This window comes from Anas platyrhynchos, chromosome 2 (assembly GCF_047663525.1).
Source record: "Anas platyrhynchos isolate ZD024472 breed Pekin duck chromosome 2, IASCAAS_PekinDuck_T2T, whole genome shotgun sequence".
NCBI lineage: Eukaryota > Metazoa > Chordata > Aves > Anseriformes > Anatidae > Anas > Anas platyrhynchos.
This window is the reverse complement of record NC_092588.1, coordinates 19378132-19397509: the sequence shown is the minus strand read 5'-3', so window position 1 is coordinate 19397509 and position 19378 is coordinate 19378132. Positions and strand designations below refer to the sequence as shown.

Below are 19378 nucleotides of genomic sequence, written 5' to 3'. Positions count from 1 at the left end.
ATGGAACAAACATATTTTCCAGGAAGCAACTTAAACACATCTACTGGAAAAAATGTCTAAATTAGCTGCAACGACATGAGATGTCCATGCTCACTAGTAAAGTCTTGCATTTCTTAAATGATCTTTGCTACTAGTAAACTGTGACTTATTTTCAACTTGAAAATGTGATTTTTTTCCTGAGGTATTGGAGTTTATTATGACAGAAGAGATTAAAAACAAACTAAAAAGCAACCCAAACAAAAAGTAATTATCAGATGTCATCTTGTATAAATACCTACACACAATGATGAAGTCACTTTTCCATCTTTTCTTTTGAGCTGAATGGCATAGAATGTCCAGTTGGGGCACTGCAGTTGAGGACAGATATCGATCAATTGGAGAGAGTCCAGAGGAAAGCAGCAAGACTAATTAATGCCTAGAAAGTGTAACATATAAGGAAAATTAGAAGTAAGTGGGGTTCTTTAATCTAAAGGAGAAAAGATTGATTACAAACACAAAAATCATTTCATACTTAAAAGTTGACTGCAGTGAGAAAGGCAGTAGTCTTTCTTCATGTCCACTGTGAATGGAGACATGTAACACACTGAAATGATGTCAAAATACCTGAGTTTTTCAGCAGAGAGAACTGATTCTAGCACATTACTAATCTGGTTTTAAAATCACCCTCACTACCCTCAAGTGGTATAGATTTTTTCAATTTCTTGACAGCTGGTAAAAATATATCTTTGGTTTATTTTCTAATGTAATAGTGCAAGTACTTACCTTCAGGAGAAAGCAGAATGTATCACTTATTTCAGAAGTAGTAGTTCTTAGCTGATGGTCTCTGACCTCCTTGGTAATGACTCCACCCATACGTGGTTTCTCTCTCTAACTGTATGGCAGATCAGTGATTTGTTTTTTATCCATACAGTGTGTACAATGTACACTAAAAGGTTGCATGTGGGCAGATTTTTTCTTAATTCAGTGCTTAACTTGTTTAGTGCTGCTCTGCATAGGTCAAACTATGCAGTGTCAAGATAGGTGAAAGAAAACTAGTGATAAGATTGTGAGATAACTAATTTTCTATTTCATTGTTCGTAATCTCAAGTAAGCCTATCAGGGAAGGAATGTTCTGGATTTCGGGATTTTCTTACAGTTTTTTTGTGGGTTTTTTTTTTTTTTTTTTTTAACTTTAACTGCTGTAACTATGAATTTAAAGCTGTTTTAATAGTAGAAGGCCTTGCTTTCATTTTTTATTTTTCCTACTTCTTGTAGGACTTTTGTAGGACTCAGTGCATGAGGAAACTGAAGCTTCCCTTTCTGACTTTGAATTCCCTTTCTGTCATAGAATTTGTTAAGCCTTATGCATCTGAAATGTTTTCTCTTTTACTGTCGGAGAACAATTTATCTTTTTCCTTTTATCAGTGTTATCTGGAAACCTTTAATTTTAACGAGAGCTGTCTTTGAATAACTGACCATGTTCAGAGGCTTTTAATACGTACCCATGCTACATCCTTTTAGACGGATGCATGGGCAAATTATAGCTGCATTTTTTGAGGCTTTGCAGCCATGTATCTCTTGCTATTCCAGTTTTGTAGGTCTTTAGTAAGAAAGGAGGGGGAAAATGTCCAAAGATTTTTCTTCACACTAATCCAGTGTGCAGACCAACTGTAACAAATACCTCTGAAAAGAGACATGGGAATACCCAAACTCTAGAATTTGTGTCACTGGCCACTTAGCTCTAAAGCTGTCTCTTCCACGATGAGATAAGTGCAATGAATCCAGTAGTTCTTTTTCTAAATGCTCTGTCTGTGTCCATTTGGGAAATAATTAAGCAACATAGACTGACACCTGTCTAAAGAACTTTCTTCCGGGAATTTGTGCATTTTGTTTTTCCAAACTGGAAAACCATATCATTTGTGGCAGGTAACTTAAAGGGAGGTAACTTAAATATTGGGTATTTACTGCTGTGCTACAGACCAGGTAGCCTCTAGCTTCATCTAGTTATGTATATGCATATTTTCAGCCTTACTTTCTCACATAAGTAGAGATTCTCAGTCTATGTGACTTTGGTTACATTTCTGGAAGTCTTAAGCTCTTCTTTGAGGGTAGAGAAAACAGACATACAGACTTTTAAAATCCTGTTTGCGTTTATATTTCATGTACTTTTAAAATAATATGAAAAATATCTTAAAACTTTATTTTGGAAGTTATTTCAACTGGAATACTGTTTCCAATTGGATGATAATGGTTGGAAGGTCTGTGCTCTTATATGAGAACATGGCTAGTCACTTGCAAGTTTTTCATTTTCCTCCAGTGTGAGCTTCTTATAATTAATATAAAAACCAAAGCCCCCGCACTATTATAATGGCTAGCTTTTTTCAAATGTATTTCTAGTATTTAATAAAATGTGAAATTGTAAGTATTTTTATTTTAACCCCAGGTATTTCATATTATTTGATACAGCCCAAATGTTTACCATGTTTTCTCTTCTCTGTATCATTACTTGACTTCTCTAGGACAGATCACTTGTATGTCTTCTTTATCCAGTGGAGTCCAGAGCTATATGCAGAGGATACTGGGGAGTCTCTTCGAGAGCCTGGATTTATAGTGGTAAAAAAGAAGGAAGAGCCTGAAACTAGTGAAGAATCTACTACTGAAGATGCTGCTAAAGAGTGGGAGGTAAGGAAGAATGGTGTCACTCTTAATATTTTCATAGGAATATTATTAAGATTAGTTTTAAATATTTTCTCAATAAACGAACAAAGTTTAGTCTGCTTACTGTAATCATGGTTGCTTAATTTATGCCATCCTGATGCTTTGCTCAAACATCAGTTCAGGCAACATTTCACAATTAGAAGTCCGTTTTGTTTGGAGCAAATTGTAAGTTAAAACTTGGCTTGAATATGAGTAAAGCAGAGAAGCTTAACTTTGAAGCAGACTGTTTGCAGTCAAGAAACTTTCTGATTTTCTATCATGCCTGTGTATATAATGTTGAATATTCATTGGTAAGACTCATAACGAGGATGAGGAAAAAAAAACAAACAAGGAAAATTAATAGATTAATGAAATGTTTTTTCTAATAATCCGATAAATAACTTTCAATTATAATATTTTCATACATAAGTTTGCTGTTGCATGGATTTTTAGTAATACGCTGCAACTGAAACTATCTCTTTATTTTTTATGATGAACACCTTACTCTCATGTGAATCTGTGTCCACTGTGTTTCTATGGACACATCTTTACATGTCTGTGGTTTTGTTTTTTAGTGTGCATACAACTAAACCTTGTAGTCTTGTGCATTCAAGTGTCAGTCAAATTTGATTCTTGTCATATATTGTAAAAGTATCCCATCAGCACTGTTTAACTTGAATCTCAGGACAGCAATTGCAGTATATATCTTGATTTTTATTTTTTTTCTTTGGTGGAACATGCCAAAATTGAGGAAGTCTATATTTGTGTTCTCTGGAATATTTTTGTATAGTATGAAAGATGAAAAATAAAAAAAAAAATGCAGTAGTCTTAGTTTTCTTCTACTAAAATTTAAACTTTTGGGACTAAGAATTCTGTTTTCGAGCTGTCACTTACTTAGCTGATGTATTAGGCTAGTGCTAAAGAACACTACCTCTGCAGCTAAATAATTGTGTGGAGGAGTTTGCTGATAAATTAATATCATGCATGTCTTCTAAATCTTAAGATTTTCAGTGTGTATATTGCTCAAGTATTGACACCACTAACTTATTTTGGTATTGGCTCTTGCTCAAAGGCTTTTGATATCTTAAAACCTTGCCTTCTGGAGCACAGAAAACAGACTGTCAAGTGATCAGTTTTATGGTTCAAGGCACAACATACATCTTTTAGTGAACTATTCATTTACTCTGTTTTACCCATTTGTACAGAACCATTTTCACAGGAAGTAGCACAATGATTTCTTCAGGATGAAACTTTTTAGGAGCTCTTTCTGAAGATAGCAGAGGCAGTCCTTTTCCTAAATGTGTTAGTTATTTGCTTAAAAAAAAACAAAACAAACAAACTAATTATTTGAGCCTTTATTTACATTTAGCTGGAAACAGTTGTAGAAGACATTTCAAAAGTAGCTATTTCCATCTGTGTTGCATGAAATCATTTTAAGTTTGTTTTTCATAATCTAATCCAGAATTTTTTAATGAAGTTATACATCATACTAACTTTTATATTAAGCAAAGTTGTGCACATACAAGAAATATGCTGGTGTCATCTTCTGGGCATTTTAATTTGCGTAGTAAGACTTCTCTTACTCGACTTACAGCACAAATCTGAAAGCTGTTTAGAAATTAACTTTCCTAATCGGAAATGCTTGGCAGTATCAGAGTTACAGTGGTTTTTAACACACGTGCTAGAAAATGTCAGCAGACACAGAATTGTAGCTGTTGTCATGCCCATTATTCCCACTGAATTTCATTGTTTTCAGTCAATGCACTTCCTTTAACCCAGCAAGCTTTTACTGTCAGCTCTTCATCCAGGTTTCATGCAAGATAGCAGGTAAACAGCATCACTGAAACTTTTTGATTTTACTGCAAGTTTTGGAGGATAATGAGATGAAAAATAGACTGCCTTGTTCAGAACATACTGGTAGGAAAACTCAGAGTGGAACAGAAATGAAAAACAAAATCTCGATTTACACATGTATGGCTAGGAACTCTTGATTTACTAGAAGAGGAAGATAATGGAATAGCTTGCTTTTCCAAAAAGTATACATTCTTTCTGCTGTTGCTGTCCAATAGGATAAGACTAGAGAAGCAGGGAAGAGGAGTAGTTGTTAACCCAGGTGTTGTGCTCTGAGATGGTCATCAGCTTTTGATTCTATGCTTGGTAGTCCTATATTCACACATTCAGCTGCGGCTTTTTATCAAGAGACTTTAAGTACTGTGATTTCTTTGGAAAAAGAATTACAGGAAGAAAAGGATCAAGTGAAAGCAAAGACCAATACCATAAAAAACAGTGCATAAAAAAGCATGTGCTTTCTTCTACTTTCCTCTATCTGCACATAGTTTTTTGTATCAACCTTTTCCCTGAAGTAATTTAGTAGGTACAATCTCTGATCTAGCAGCAAGAAAGTCAAGACTCCTGCAATCAGATAAAACATGTTTTTATCAGATAACTACATTGCATCAAGTATTCAAAAGAAAAACACTTCAGAAATTACGCTGTTGGGTTCTTGATGGTGTTATCCCCATCAATTTACCTCAAGTCTCTTTTTTAACTTTCTTGTATTCAAGTGAATGTGTATATTCATCAGGGAAGAGGGTGTTGTTTTTTTTTTGTTTGTTTGTTTGTTTGGTGGGGGATAGGGGAGGATATTCGATCTGTACTGAGCCATGGAGATTTCAGGCTGTATTTATCGCGGCAATATTTTTTATTTTTTGTTTAGAGTGTAGTGATTCAAGTGCTATTGGTTCTCTCCATATGTTAGCACAAAGAGTTATTACTATTTGGAAGACTGTTGATAAACAAAGTTTTTTTTCCAAAATGCATTTTGTTCTTACATTTAAATGTAACCAGCTTTGAAAGCAAGCTGAGCGTTTCTGTTGAGCTGCAACTCAGAAGCAACTTCTGTTGGTACTTAATGGTGTATTTTTTTTGTTTTCTTTTTAAGTTTTATATAATATTGTTGTGGTTTATCCTGGCTGGCAGCTAAGCAGGACAAATATAAATATGTATAGGAATTAATGAAGTAGTAATGAATTAAGGTACTTGCTCTTACTTGCTGATGCCTTAATATCATTTTGGTGCCAATAACAGTGCTGTAAATGTTAAGGACTGGTCTTAAGCTTGAAGAATCTAGAGATGAGTGGAGAGGAAAAATTGTTTGAAATGTGCAGTCTCCAAAGCCTGGCTCAAAAATGAGTTTTCAAGTCATGCAACTACTTTGTTATATCTGTAAAAAAAAAAAAAATAAATAAAAAAAAAAATAAATTGCTAATAGTTTCATATGGCTGCATGAGAGCTTTTCTTCATGAAAGATGTGTTGTTGACATTCACTGTAAAGAATAATAAATGTTTTTTTTTTTTTTTGCATTATGTATACAATTCGTTTAAAAAAAAAAAGAACGGAGCGCATGTTACAGATGTATGTTACCTACATTTTAAGATGTACATTACCTACTATACATCATATCTGTAAGTTTTCTTGAGGATTTCTGCAACTTTTCTGATTTGGCAGTCTGATTCTTGTATGCCAGAAACTCCAGTTCTACTATCTGTTACCTAGCATGAGTTTTAAAATCTTGACAGATTTGTTTCTACTGCATTTCCTATATGAAATGGCAGGCAGCAGTTTGAAGTTGACTGGAGGAAAAAGACTTGGAAAACAAGTATGCATGTAAAATATTTTTAACCATATTAGGGTTCTAGTGCAGAGTTGGAGTGCTTACATTCCACTGAACTTGTATGCATTTCAAGATGCTGCTTGTGAAAGTTGCTGATAAACTCAAATATTTTTCTTTGAAAGTGAGGCATAAATAAGGCCCTATCTGCTGAGACCTTTAAGGGATCAATGAATCATATTTGGAGAGAATAGTCAACTGAAGCTAACTTTCAAGAAAAGGTTTTAACGCTTCTGGTATTGCTAGATAAAAAGGAAATCCCAATGTTTTTAGAACATAGAGCAAGGAGGAAGGCATTCGAAGGGAAACGACTGAAATGATTATTTGAGTAAGAAAGGGTGCATAAAGGAGGAATTATGTGATTTGTGCTTTCCTGTGTGCAGTTTTTACTATACAATTTTTGTACGTTTTCTTTATATCTAACTAAAAGACTAATTGATCTCTTCAGAGGTTTCTAGATTTGATTCTGGAACAGTATATATGTGAGGTACCACAATTAAGTGTCTGTCATTATGCAATATTGGAAATACAGAACTTATGCTGAAAAATCAGATCTCTGGTCATCAACCGGAGTACGGACACAAAATAAAATTACTCAGTACAGACAGAGCTGAATATTTGTGAGATGTTGAAGACACTTCATTTTATGCAGTTGTGAAGAAATCACTTAAGGAAACTGGTTCCTACTTAAATCTTAGATCCATTAAGTAAACAGAAGAATTACTTTATAATAGAACAGTGGATTGGATAAAGTGTTGATTTCCTTCACATATTTCCCCCTGTCATCAGATGTCATTAATTGCTATTATCCAAGATCGCCATGCTTCAGATCTATATAAATCTAAATACTAAATAAGAATCCTGAAAACAGGAAGCTCATTGTCAGAGAACTTGAAAGCTCTTCTTACAGTAGTTGGTAACTGGCTCAGTTGTTTAGAAAATACAGAAAGCCCGTCTGATTTGAAGCCGTCTAGATGTCAGCTTTCAAAGTGAAGCATGAGTTGACAGATGTTTGCAGCCAGTTTTCCCAGTTTCCTGATTTTTTTTGGATGTGTTCTAGTCTTGCATTTCACAATCATTACCTCTAAATGGAGTGTTCAGAAATTCTGTTTGTGTTTTTGTAGAAGAATGATGGTCACAAATAGTGATTGTCCCTGGGTCAGACAATAGATTTTCAGTATTTTCAGGTTTGGAATATTGGATATAGGTGCTTAAGTTTTCTACTGGATCTGGACCGTACCCTATAACACTACTATACTAAAACGAATCTTTCTGTTTCTGTGTGCATTGCTCTTTCCTTAAATAGGGCTTACATTTTTGTATACTTAATAGCATTTTTCCTATAAATTTGTTTTAGCTCCCTGCCCTATATTTTGAGCGAAATAGCTGCCTGCTATGTCTTACATTTTAAAATGTGGTGTGATCATATGATGCCTGCCACTAACAGTCCTCAAAATAGGAGTATTTTCGCAATGTTTCTTGAAATGCTGTCTCTTAGTCATCTAACTACTATACACAATACACTCTCATAGTGTGGTTTTATGTTATGTGTTGTCTGTTTGGAAATTATAGGTATGTCACTATGCATGAGTCACTAAAAAGCATATTTAATAGGCTTTGCACTTGGTCTGGACAATGAGATTCTTATGAACTTCTGCAGGTGTGCAGTACTAAAAGTGTTAAATTATTTTTTGTGATTGAAGAGGTTGGTGGCCATAAACATAATGTGATGCCTTTCCTAAGGACAAGTAGCTCTTCTTGCTTTTGCAATTAGCTTGAATAAATATTGTAAAAATCTCAACTTCATGCTTAGGACACTTTTTTTCCTTACAATTTATATTCTCTAATCTATTCTGAAACCCCTTATAATTTGTAAGGGAAAATTTGGATGTAATTCAGTACATAAAACTGTCCTTCAGTAATTGGAATCACTTATGTAGAATTGTAACTGATAGTTATTTCATGTATCTATTAGAGAGAACTAGGATAGTCTCTCTTCTGAGACATGAAGCAGAATCATGCAACTAAAAATCTTGTGCTTTTGTGACTCTGGCTTTCAGAGTGCCTCTGGAAATCCAGAGGAAATCTTTGGATGGGGAAATGCCTTCTTATTTTTTCCTAAACTGTTGAAAGGAAACAAGGGATAACTTCTTAAATTAGACTTCCTTTCTTAAGAAAACACTATCAGCCAACTAAGAAGCTGTGCCATTCCTTGTTGTGCAGGATACCACCGAAGCTGGCTATTGTGTTGTTTGGTGTGTTTTGTATAGGCAGAAAGGGAGAAAAATCAGACCTCAGTTAACCATAATCCCATATCAGCTTTACCTGTTAGTTCATGCACTGAAACACCTTTGTTGCCATAACTTTTTGCAAAGATCTGCTTGTTCTAGAACAAAAGTAGTTATTTTACTTAGGTATTTACCAATACCTGCTTTATTTTTTTAATGGCACTAACTTCGTTGTTTCTGAACTCAGGACAGTTTCTGCAGTCATCTGAGAGGCTTTTTTTTTACAAAGTAGAACCTGCCTACCTCCTATTAAAGAAGATAAATCAGACCTCTTAATTCAGCTATATTCTGTATGTTTTCTATTATGAAAATTGTAAACTGCCTTTCTTTCACCTAGCAGAATCTCTGCAAAAGATCAAGCAACTGAGTTAGGTGCCTTTGTAATTCTGAAGTTCTTGAACACTTGTGCATAAAAACTGTAATCATTGAAATACACCTGTTTGATGTTAGGAAGTAGCAACCCCATCTCTTTAAAATATACATATAAAAGTAGATATGTCACTGAAAGTGAAATTAATGTCATTGTTTATTGATTTTTGTTTGTTTGTTCCCAGACAAGGCAATACAACATCATAAAAACAAGCTTTCAGCTTGTCAGTCAGAAATGCAAATGACTTGTGAATTGCATTGAGGCACTTAAAGTCATCCAGTCTGGTTCCTGTGATTTATATGTTTTGCTCAATTTTCAGGATTGCTTCTGGAATTAAAGTATTAAATTCTAGAAACAATCTTATTTCATGGGTATGCCTCATATAATCTTCCTGGGAATTGCTTAGGGATGTTTGTCTTATCTTCAGGGTAACACACGTGTGGCTTTTCATCATGAAATGGTCCCCTACAAAGCAGCATACTGTGGAAATTAACAGGAATTGCTAAAACAAGCAATTCCTTCCCAAAAAACACTCCCCAGTATCTCTCAGGACTAACCTTGTTCACTTAAGAGGAGTCTTTTTACTAATGTAATATTGATTTAAAAATGTGTGCATATTAAATACAGGGATTGTAAAATTCAACATCGCAACTTTTCTGTCTCTTTGGTAGTAAGAAGTTGTGTTAGCTACAGAGAGAAACAGAATGACGCCATCTAGCCAGACTGCAACGATGTTTCACACCCTGTATCCTATTTTTTTCCTACACAAGTTTATAAGGAGTTGCTGTAGTTGTTATCCTGTTTCTAGGTTATGAGATCTTGTAAACTGGTAACTTTAAATGTGATATGGCAAAGCTATAAACTGATCTGGAGTAAAAATAAGACATTTCATAAATGGTGTTGGTTTGTACTCACATTTTTCTGTTACTTTTTAATTTAGGACAGATCGGTTTATTAGGAAAACCAGCATTGTGTACAACAATTGCTGAAAGGCCTATATGCTTCTGGCTTGAACATTGATTGTATAGAGATGTTTGGCTTAGTTACAAACTAACAATGACAATAACAAGATTAATATTCAGTGTAATTAGATGCACTTTGTTTTGTTCTGTTGTCTAGGTAGCAAATAGGCCTGCTCTTAAATGCATGCTGCTGTTCTGCAGTTACGTTAGGTCTGAGTTAATATTCCATCTCTCTGGAATCTTATTAATTATGAACTTATGAAGGAATGTATTAACAAGATGAGTTTCTGATTCAATTTATCAGATCAGCAGTATAACCCACAAATGCAGAAAAGAATAAAAGGGCAGTTTATTTTTGTCTTTAATTAGGAGATACTCTCAGGTTCTGAGATCCCTGCATGGGCTTTTTTTTGTCTAACATGAATTTGTCTTCCACCAGTCTGGAAAAAGCGTTAAGGGGCTGGGTGGAGATCAAGAATCACAAGAGAAAGCTTTGGTCACTCTTATTACTGTTTCGTGATGATGATGCTATCCTGACCTGCCTTCCCCCTCCAACAGATACTCTCAGCTACACGGCAGCTCCATTCTTGGGAGATGCTGCTGCTGCTGGAAGCCTGAACATCAAAACAGATGGGCAGGAGGTCTGATTTGAAAAAGTTACTAGTGCATTTATTCCCATTAAACTTTGCAAATATAATCAGGTGAAAAAAATAGGCTTTCAGATCTCACCAAGCAAGTTTATGGCTCTCCTGTTTTGAGAAAATTTTAAAAATCCTTCTGAGAAGCTCTGGGTGGGAGCCGCTTTAACTAGAAGCTGTAGTAGCTTAACTCAACTTACTACATCCTAGTAAGTTGAGTTAAGATTTAAAATATATATTCAGTGTACTAGAATAAAAAAAAATATATGATGGCCTAAATTCCTAGGTAATTCCTCCCCCCTTCGCTTTTTTAATTTTATTTTTTTTTTGGGGGGGGAGGAGGGAAGGGAGGAAAACAATGCTAAAATAAGCTGAGGGGGAGTTAGTTATGTGGCTAGCTTTCTCTTTTGGCTCAGAAGATGCATCTCAACAGGCAGTTTGAAATAGATTTTCTGCATACTTTCCATTCCTTTGAGTTTGGCCTGGCTGATTTATTTTTGTAGCTTTTCTTGTATTTATTGCAATTATCTCATCTGAAGCAGTTTTAATTAAGTCTATGCAGTGCGTTTGTTGCTTTACTTCAGTATTGGCTCTTATTGATTTTAAAAACATAATAAATGGGTGTATGGTTTGTTTGAATCTTACACTAGATACACATTCAGTATGTTATTGTATGAGTTTCCCAATTTTCAGTTTTGAATGGGCCCCTGATAAAAATGTTCATAAGAGAATTGCTAAGAAGAAAGTTAAGTCAGAACAAATTGATTTTCAGAGTTACCAGCTCCTAAGAAAGCTTTTACGGAGAAGAAACACTTTATCATTCTGAATTACATTGTTAGACACTAGAGCAAGGTGAGGAGTTTCAGTGCTGTTTGCTGTGTACTTGAGCTCTGCTGCTGGTTTCCTCTGCTTAGGCATCTTGGTTTTTAGATCGGTGCAATAGCAGAAGTGATCAGTGTTTAATGTTATGCTGCTGCTTGCCACTACCTCTGCTTATTCAGTATTTTAATCTAGAACTAGGAGCACTGGGTGTTTTGGGGAGGGGGAATAAAGCCTGCAAGTGCTGCTACAAGGAAGTTCTCAAAGGGGTGCATGCTGCACATATTACTGCTGAACACACCTGATTAGATAAACGTTCCTTCCTTAAGGAAAAAAGAAAACATGATTCTGAGAAATGTGGAGAGTTTTGCATCCTGAATGCTGTAACCTTTAATATATTACATATGCACACACATTTATAGATTACTGACTATTATTTAACCTGTCCTGGAGTCTAAGAAAACAAACAAACAAACAAAAAAAAAAATGAGTCTATACAGAATTACGAGCAATAGAAAGACAAACTTATTTTACTGTGGAGTGCAAATTTGTTAATGAATACTAGGATAACAATTTCACAAGCAGCTCTTTATTTTGTATTTTTAAGTACTGCATACAAAAAAAATGAAGTTCTGTATCTTTAAATATTCTAGCCTTTTCAACAAACTCGTGCTCTGCAACCACCCTTGAATACAGGAAACCTTTCTTCTTCTCTACCGTCATCATTTGGGATGCAACCCCCCTACTGTACACTTGTTCATTTGTTCCCAGCCACGTCAGTCAAATCTGTGCCTCTAGCAGCCTATCCTGTCACCATTGTGGGGCTCTGTCTGTGCCTGGAACTGACAGCAGGTAGAGAGAATGCTTTCAAACAGCCTTGAATGATTTTTAGTCTCGTTTTATTTTTAGAAGGGAAATGTCTCGGCTCTGGTATGGGAAGAAGGGAGGAAAGCATCAGCCAGTTAATCATAAATATGCTCTGGTAATTTTCAGCACAGTATGTTCATTTCTGGTATTGCATTCTCTTAATGGTATGGTGCATAGGCAGTTTCTGGAAGTTTAAATTTTGAATGTGTGAACAGGATGCTAAGTCAGATTTTCGCAGTTTTCATGTACATAATTTAATTCCTCATATTTCATTGGTACTAGTTAAGAGAAACTACTTTGAAGGTTACGGAATTTTAGCAGTTTGAATTTTATTGGTTTTTATTTTTTCCCCTTTTTGAGTAATTCATCTTATTTCAGCAACAATTTGCTTTATAGCTAAATATATTGAACAGTAGATTCCATTGACATTTACTTAGAAAGCTATAAATCCAAGCTGCTATTTGGTTATAGCTTCTCAGAAGTCATTCAACCATATGAAGATCTTCTAACAGTTCTGAATTGATGGAGAAAAGTGCTGTAGTCCCATGTCCCTCTCATACTTTTATAAGAAAGGGGAGTGAGGATATGCCACTGTTTTTACGGTTCACTAAATCTATGGAATTAACTATTTGTACTGCATTGTTTACCCCAGAAAGGCTTAAATTTGTATAATAATAATAAAATAGTTCTCAGTGAGACTTGCAAAGCAGTAACATCTTGGGAATAGGGAGGAAGCGATCTTGACAATATACTTGTTGTGCTTTACCAGACAGCAGATCTGGAGATATATAATTCAGATTCTGATAAGCTTTTCACCTTCTTTGTAAGAGTTGTAGATCTCTGGTTTCTGGTGCGTGTGTCTTTTGCAGGTGCTATTGACTTCGCTTTTTTATTTTTATTTTTGTCTTTATTTGTAATCAGGTTACTTGCAGAATATTAAATCATGTCACATGGCAATGATTGTTTCTCTAAATGCATTCCTGACTAAGAACATTTTTCTGAAAGAATAGGCTCTTACTTTTCTATAGAATAGAGGTACAATAGCTGAATTAACTCAAACATAATTCAAGCATACCTTTTACACTGCTGCAGAGTATCTGAAGGTTAACAAGGGTATTATTTAAATATAGATATGGATGCTTCTTGCCCAGCTTATTTAAAAAAATAAAAAAGTTTTATTCTTTGTTACAAGTATTTCCTTTAGGACCAACATTTCATGTTAGCCAGAGTCCAACTACTCTAACAACTACTCTAGAGCAATAGTAACTGACTTGTATGGAGAGGTTAAACTTTGAGAACCTTTCCTATGGAGAGGTTGACAATATAAGGAGAATCTTTCTTCGCTAGAAAACAGTTTTTTTTCATGTATAAAACAGGTCTAATCAGAAAAAGGGGTGTAGAAATAACTACAGAATGAATATATCTTACAAATCTTATTATATCAACGAGTTACTCTGTATTTTTTTACCTTCAATGAATGATCATAAAGCTAATGTGACAGTGTAACCTTCCTATGGAAAAGAGAGGAGGAGTGTTGGAACCATTACTTGTGTTGTGTGAGACAGTGGGAAGCATGTCAGACTGGCAGCAAATATGTAGTTTTTGACTAAATGTTTTGTTTGTTCATCTGAAATTCAAATGAAGACACAGCTGATGTGAAATAACATATCATTCTGTTTGGTCCAGCAACTATAATAAAAGTATGAATTAGGTATAAGTCATCTGGGTTTATTTACCTACAAGGTCTTTAGTATACATGATAGAGTAAACTTAGACCAGGCATTTAAGGCATCTGATGCTTTCCTAGGGTAAGAAATCAGTCTTAATGACCAACCAAATCATCATGCTCCCACTTCAAAATATGCTTCCCAATTTTTAGTAAATCTGTTTGTTACTAACTCTTCATTGTACTGCAATAGAAGCTATGATGGTAAGTTTCTAGAATGTCAGAAATGTAGGCAGCCATTCTTCTATCAAAGCACTTCAGACAAAGGACACCAGGCAATACAAGAGAACAAAAGGTGAATTTGCTGCCTTTGGGAAATGCCTGTCATGGCTGGAATGCTTTGCAGTGCTTCTATAGGGGATGCAGCCAAAGGGGATAAAACCACTAAAACCTTACCTTTGTCTTTTATATTCTGAAAATACAATGCAAAGGGCATTAAAATAATTCTGGTTTTAATGGTTTGAATGTCTTGACTTGCAAAAATTCTGAGATTCTTCATAGAATCATAGAATATCCCCAGTTTGAAGGGACCCACAAGGATCATTGACTCCAACTCCTGGCTCCACAGAATGTCTACCAAAAATTCAGACCATATGACTGAGAGCATTGTCCAAACACTTCTTAAAACTCCAACAGGCTTGGTGTGTTCTTGATGTGTAAGCAATAAGCTGCTAAGCTGAGGGTGTAGTTCTTTGGCTATGTTTAGGTTCTGGGGATGTGTTAATAAGAGTATACACATGAAAGATGAGAAGTTAGTGCTCACCCCTGTGGATGCCAGAACATTAATCCAATGATCTTCAGAAGGCAGTTTTCTATACTCAGTTTTATTAATTATAGTAATGAAGTGATCTGAGTATATTGGGGGAAAAAAAAAAAAAAAAGAGTGCAATCCAGTACTTTCTTATAGTGATTATTGCCTTGAACCTTGTCCTGATCAGGTGTGTGCCATACCCAGTGTCCTAACTTAGAGTACGTGTATTAATACTTGTGAAATACTAGGCCTCACTACAAGTGCAGTTCAGAAGCAGATAAAGATTTGAAAAGGTTGATTGTAAATTGAAAGAAAATATGTGGGTATTAGAGGCCTATATTTTGTGTGCATTTAATGGTCTATGCAATCCGAAGTTGATTCTGTAGCTTTTCTGATGAAAAAGGGCAAAGCTTTCCACAACTAGGGTGGGATTCAGTTATCTACTTCTAAACACGTATGACACATGTTATAATACACTATGTTCTCACACCTGAGAGGATATCTCCATGGTGTGATCAGATTTTATATTTATATTTGGGGGTCAGTTTTGCAACTGGCACTGTTTGTCATCTTTGTTGGTGATGTGGACGGTGAGATCGAGTGCACCCTCAGCAAGTTCAGTGATGACACCACGCTGCATGGTGCGGTTGACATGCAGAAGGGACAGGATGCCATCCAGAGGGGCCTGAGGGTCCTGCACCTTGGTTGGGGCAATCCCAAGCATAAATACAGGCTGGGTGGAGAATGGGTTGAGAGCAGCCCTGAGGAGGAGGACCTGGGGGTGTTGGTTGGTGAGCTCAGCATGAGCTGGCAATGTGTGCCTACAGCTCAGGAAGCCAACCATACCCTGGGCTGCACCAAAAGCAGCGTGGCCAGCAGGGCGAGGAAGGTGATTGTCCGCCTCTGCTCTGCTCTTCTGAGACCCCACCTGGAGCCCTGCATTCAGCACAAGGAAGAAATGGGCCTAGAAAAGCAGGTAGACTTAGAATAGCTGTTAGGAAGAAATTCTTCACTCAGAGGGTGGTTAGGCACTGGACCAATTTGCCCAGAGAAGCTGTGGATGTCCCATCCCTGGAAGTGTTCAAGACCAGGCTGATTGGGACTTTGGGCAACTTGGTCTGGTGGGAGATGTCCCTGCCCATGGCAGGGAGGTTAGAGCTGGATGATCTTCAAGGTTTCTTCCAACCAAAACCATTCTACAGTTCTGGAATGGCAGCTTGAGGTCAGGTACTGGGTGCTTTGGTTTAGATAACTGAAACTCTGGTTTCTTTTACTTGCTAGTTCTGAAACTTCCTTCAATTATTTGCAAGATAAATCAACTGGGTCAGAAGATCTAGGTTTTGTTGGTAATAATGCTAATTTCTTTTCTTAAATTTTAGATTCTTTGACAAAATGAGTCAACTTGCATGACATCTCTAATATTCATAAATCTGATTCTTAACTCTTTGCACAGACATCCTAAGGTTTATTTAATGTTTTCCTGTTAATTTTAACTCTTGCTGGCATTATCTTTCTCAAAGTAATGATTTCTAATATCTTAAACAGTTTGTTATAAAGGCTTCGAGAGTTGCTGTAAGCACTGTGCTTAAGGCTTTGATTGCATTCTTCTCAAGTGAATTTATTAATTCTGATTATTGTGAAACTTTTAATTTTTCTTCAATACATGTTTATTATGTCAAAGCAGATACTTAACAGTCTGTCCCGTGGTGCTGTGGAGACTGTACTGATCACAAGGCAAATGCTGTTGTCTTGTAAGATACTAAGCTCTTCTGTCACAGCTCTGGAAAATATCCTGGTATGCAGAACAGCTCTTAGAGACGGCCAGTTTTAAAGAGAACAGCAGTGCCTGCCAGTTTAGTGGACTGCTGCTATTCTCTGATTCCTCTCCTTTGCCTAAAATGGCTAGCTCTTCCTCTTCATCAGCAGTGACAGGAAGCTGGTTTGGCTGAAAACGACTCAGATGGGTTCACTCTGCAGCCACACCTGCTTCCTGAGCTGACTTGCATGGCCATAGGCAGGTCCAGAGCCATGGTTCTCAATAGCTCTCAAATAGCTGTCCAAACTATTCCAATAGCTCTCAAAAGCTATCGGAATTCAATTTTTTTTCTTTCAATTTATCTGTTTTCTAAACTTTTCCTTTAGTAAAGGGCTTAACTTGCATCTACAGTCATTTCCATCTGTGATCTATATTATGGGTCCTACCTCAGAAGATATGTAGGAACACTTCTGATGGTATGAGCAGGTAAACTTTGTGATAGATGCAGCTAAATTTTTGATGTTAGCCTCAGTTTAGTGAAATAGGTACATATATCTGTAAGGAGGCACATGGAAACATTTATGCAGGGATTTTTTTCTCATTAACATAAATTAAATTTGCCTTATTTTTTTTTTTTCAGAATGATACATAATGTTTATCTAATGTAGTAATTGCTATGTATTAATACATTATTTTAATGCAGTTAATATATCATAAATACTCCTTTTTGTAACAGAAGACTGCTTCAATATTGCTTCCTTTCAGGCAGCATCTTAGAATTTTGAGAGGATGCTAAATTTGTCTGAAAAAAGGAACACAAAGTTTTTCTCTTAAAATATTTCCTAACAGCATTTGGTTCATGAATGTACCTTTTATTTTCATTGTAACCTATTTGCAGCCTTTATAAAGTGTTTGATACTTTCTTACCTTTCTCCAGTTACTAATGAATTAGTAGTGGACTGATAGTTTGGAGTAACTTGTAAAGGGTTTAATAAAATTACATTGATTTCATTTTTATTTTAATCAAATAACTTGGCACAATTTGTGAAGCATTCTGGAGTCTGTTCACAAAGAAGCTTTCAGTTCACCTGATTTTGAGCAGATGTACTAACGTTCAGAGTATAATTGTTCAGCTTTCATTCTCTTTCATATTCAGATAATCATGAGAGTATAGATAACTGATGCTGAAGAAAACTGCTTAGGACTTTTACACCTTCTCCATTCTTACCTTTCAGAAGCACTTTTCAGCTCTGATAAGACAGAGAACATCGTTTCAGCTATTTTTTAGCTCCGAAAGTTCGGCTGTACTTGGTTTGAGAGCAGCAGTTAGACAGTGGTATTAGCAAACACATCAGGTGCGTGTGTTGGTCACTTTACTTCATTAAACTGGTAGAGGTTTCCCTCCTTGGTGTAAACAGTGTGCTTTTTTACAGCACTATATTGCAGCTATATGCAACCAGTGGCTGGAAGTGTTGATGTGTCACTGTGCATGTGGCAAACTGTCCTTCAAGGGCATTCAAACAATTGTAACTGGATATTCATGTGGATTGCTAATGGACTAATAAGTTCCATATTAGGATCTATCATTTGTGCTTTGCTTTTTGGGTGTGCCAGCATATCTTGCAAGAGGAGGTCCTCTGACATACTTTCAGAAAAGCAGTGTTGCAAAACATGAGTTTCTCTAGAAGGACAATCCTAAGTCCCCTGCTAAGTTGGACAGTTAGTATGTAAACCCTCTTTTTGACTTAACAGCATTAAATATTCAAACTCCTGTATGTTTTACTGAGTGGTTAACTCATAACTGGTATGAAGTCAAGCTGAAAAGCATTCGCACTGGTCGTACAACTTACCCATATTTTCTCAACAGTATTGGTTTAGAATAGAGGCTACAGAATCTCTTTTGTCCTGAAACATTAACCTCCCAGTTGTACATTTTCTTTGCTTCAGTCTATACCAACCAGTGCCCAATTTAACCATGAGAGATTTAGCTGTTCTTGTCTCTGCCTTCATTCTTTTTGAAACAGTATATAGCTAAAGAGTCAGCAGAGGGTTCTTCAGGAACACTTTCTGACCCTCAAAGTAAATTTAAGTGTCCAGTAATCTGGATGCTGGCATAGTGAAGAGTGCAGTAAATCACACAGCAATTTCACATAGGTAGGTCTGCACTTTAATCCTGGGCAGAGTACCTAGATCAAGACAATTTGGGGCATACTGGCAACTTCTGTGTAAGGACGTGGTCTGTACTGGAATTTTGATAGCTTTATCCTTTCAAGCTTAATGACTTGAATGCAGAAGAACTTATCTAAATTTTCTCTGGACTTTGCTCAGTATTTGAAAGCCAGCAAGGATGGAGATACTGTGATTTTCCTTGGAAGCCAGTGTCAGTCAGTTAATCATCTCCACTGTGAAGAATTATTTCTTTCATCTGATAAGAATTCGCCTTGTTGTGCCTTGTAACTATTGCCTTCCATCCTTTTAGTGCCCAGATTGGAAGCACAACAAAGGAATCAAGTTATCTGTTAGTATTGTCTCTTCCAGGCTAAACAAACCAGCTCCCTCAGATAGTCCTTGTGTATCATGTTTCCATCCCTAATCACTACCCCCAGTGGGCTCTGTGCAGTGTGTCAATCTGTCTTGGACTGAAGGAGACAGAAGTAGGCACAACATTACATGTGCAGCTTCACAAGCTTCCCTAACAGGGGAGTAATCATTTTTCTTGACCTTTGGCATTGCTCTTTCATTTGCCACCTGGAACATGATTAGCCTTCATCTTCACAAGCGGCCACTGTTAAACACTCTGCCTACCAAGACACCAGATCCCACCTCTCCTTGGCCTTTACTCCTTTCCTGCAAA

At 36.2% G+C, this 19378-nt stretch overlaps 1 protein-coding gene across 10 annotated transcripts in view; it reads left to right on the top strand.

Annotated features, from left to right (window-relative positions):
- OXR1 (oxidation resistance 1) overlaps positions 1-19378 on the top strand; it is a 268677-nt gene that overhangs the window by 232996 nt on the left and 16303 nt on the right. For 8 of the 10 annotated variants that reach the window (XR_011807379.1, XM_038173761.2, XM_027452596.3 and 5 more), the window contains one exon: positions 2499-2661. Coding sequence is in view for 9 of the 10 variants with exons in the window: in XM_038173761.2 (XP_038029689.1) it covers positions 2499-2661 (163 nt within the window). In the remaining variant the exon portion in view is untranslated. Of the gene's footprint in view, positions 1-2498; positions 2662-12283; positions 12407-19378 lie in introns of those variants that run through there. The other 2 variants (XM_013105387.5, XM_072034384.1) reach the window with 2 other exon arrangements.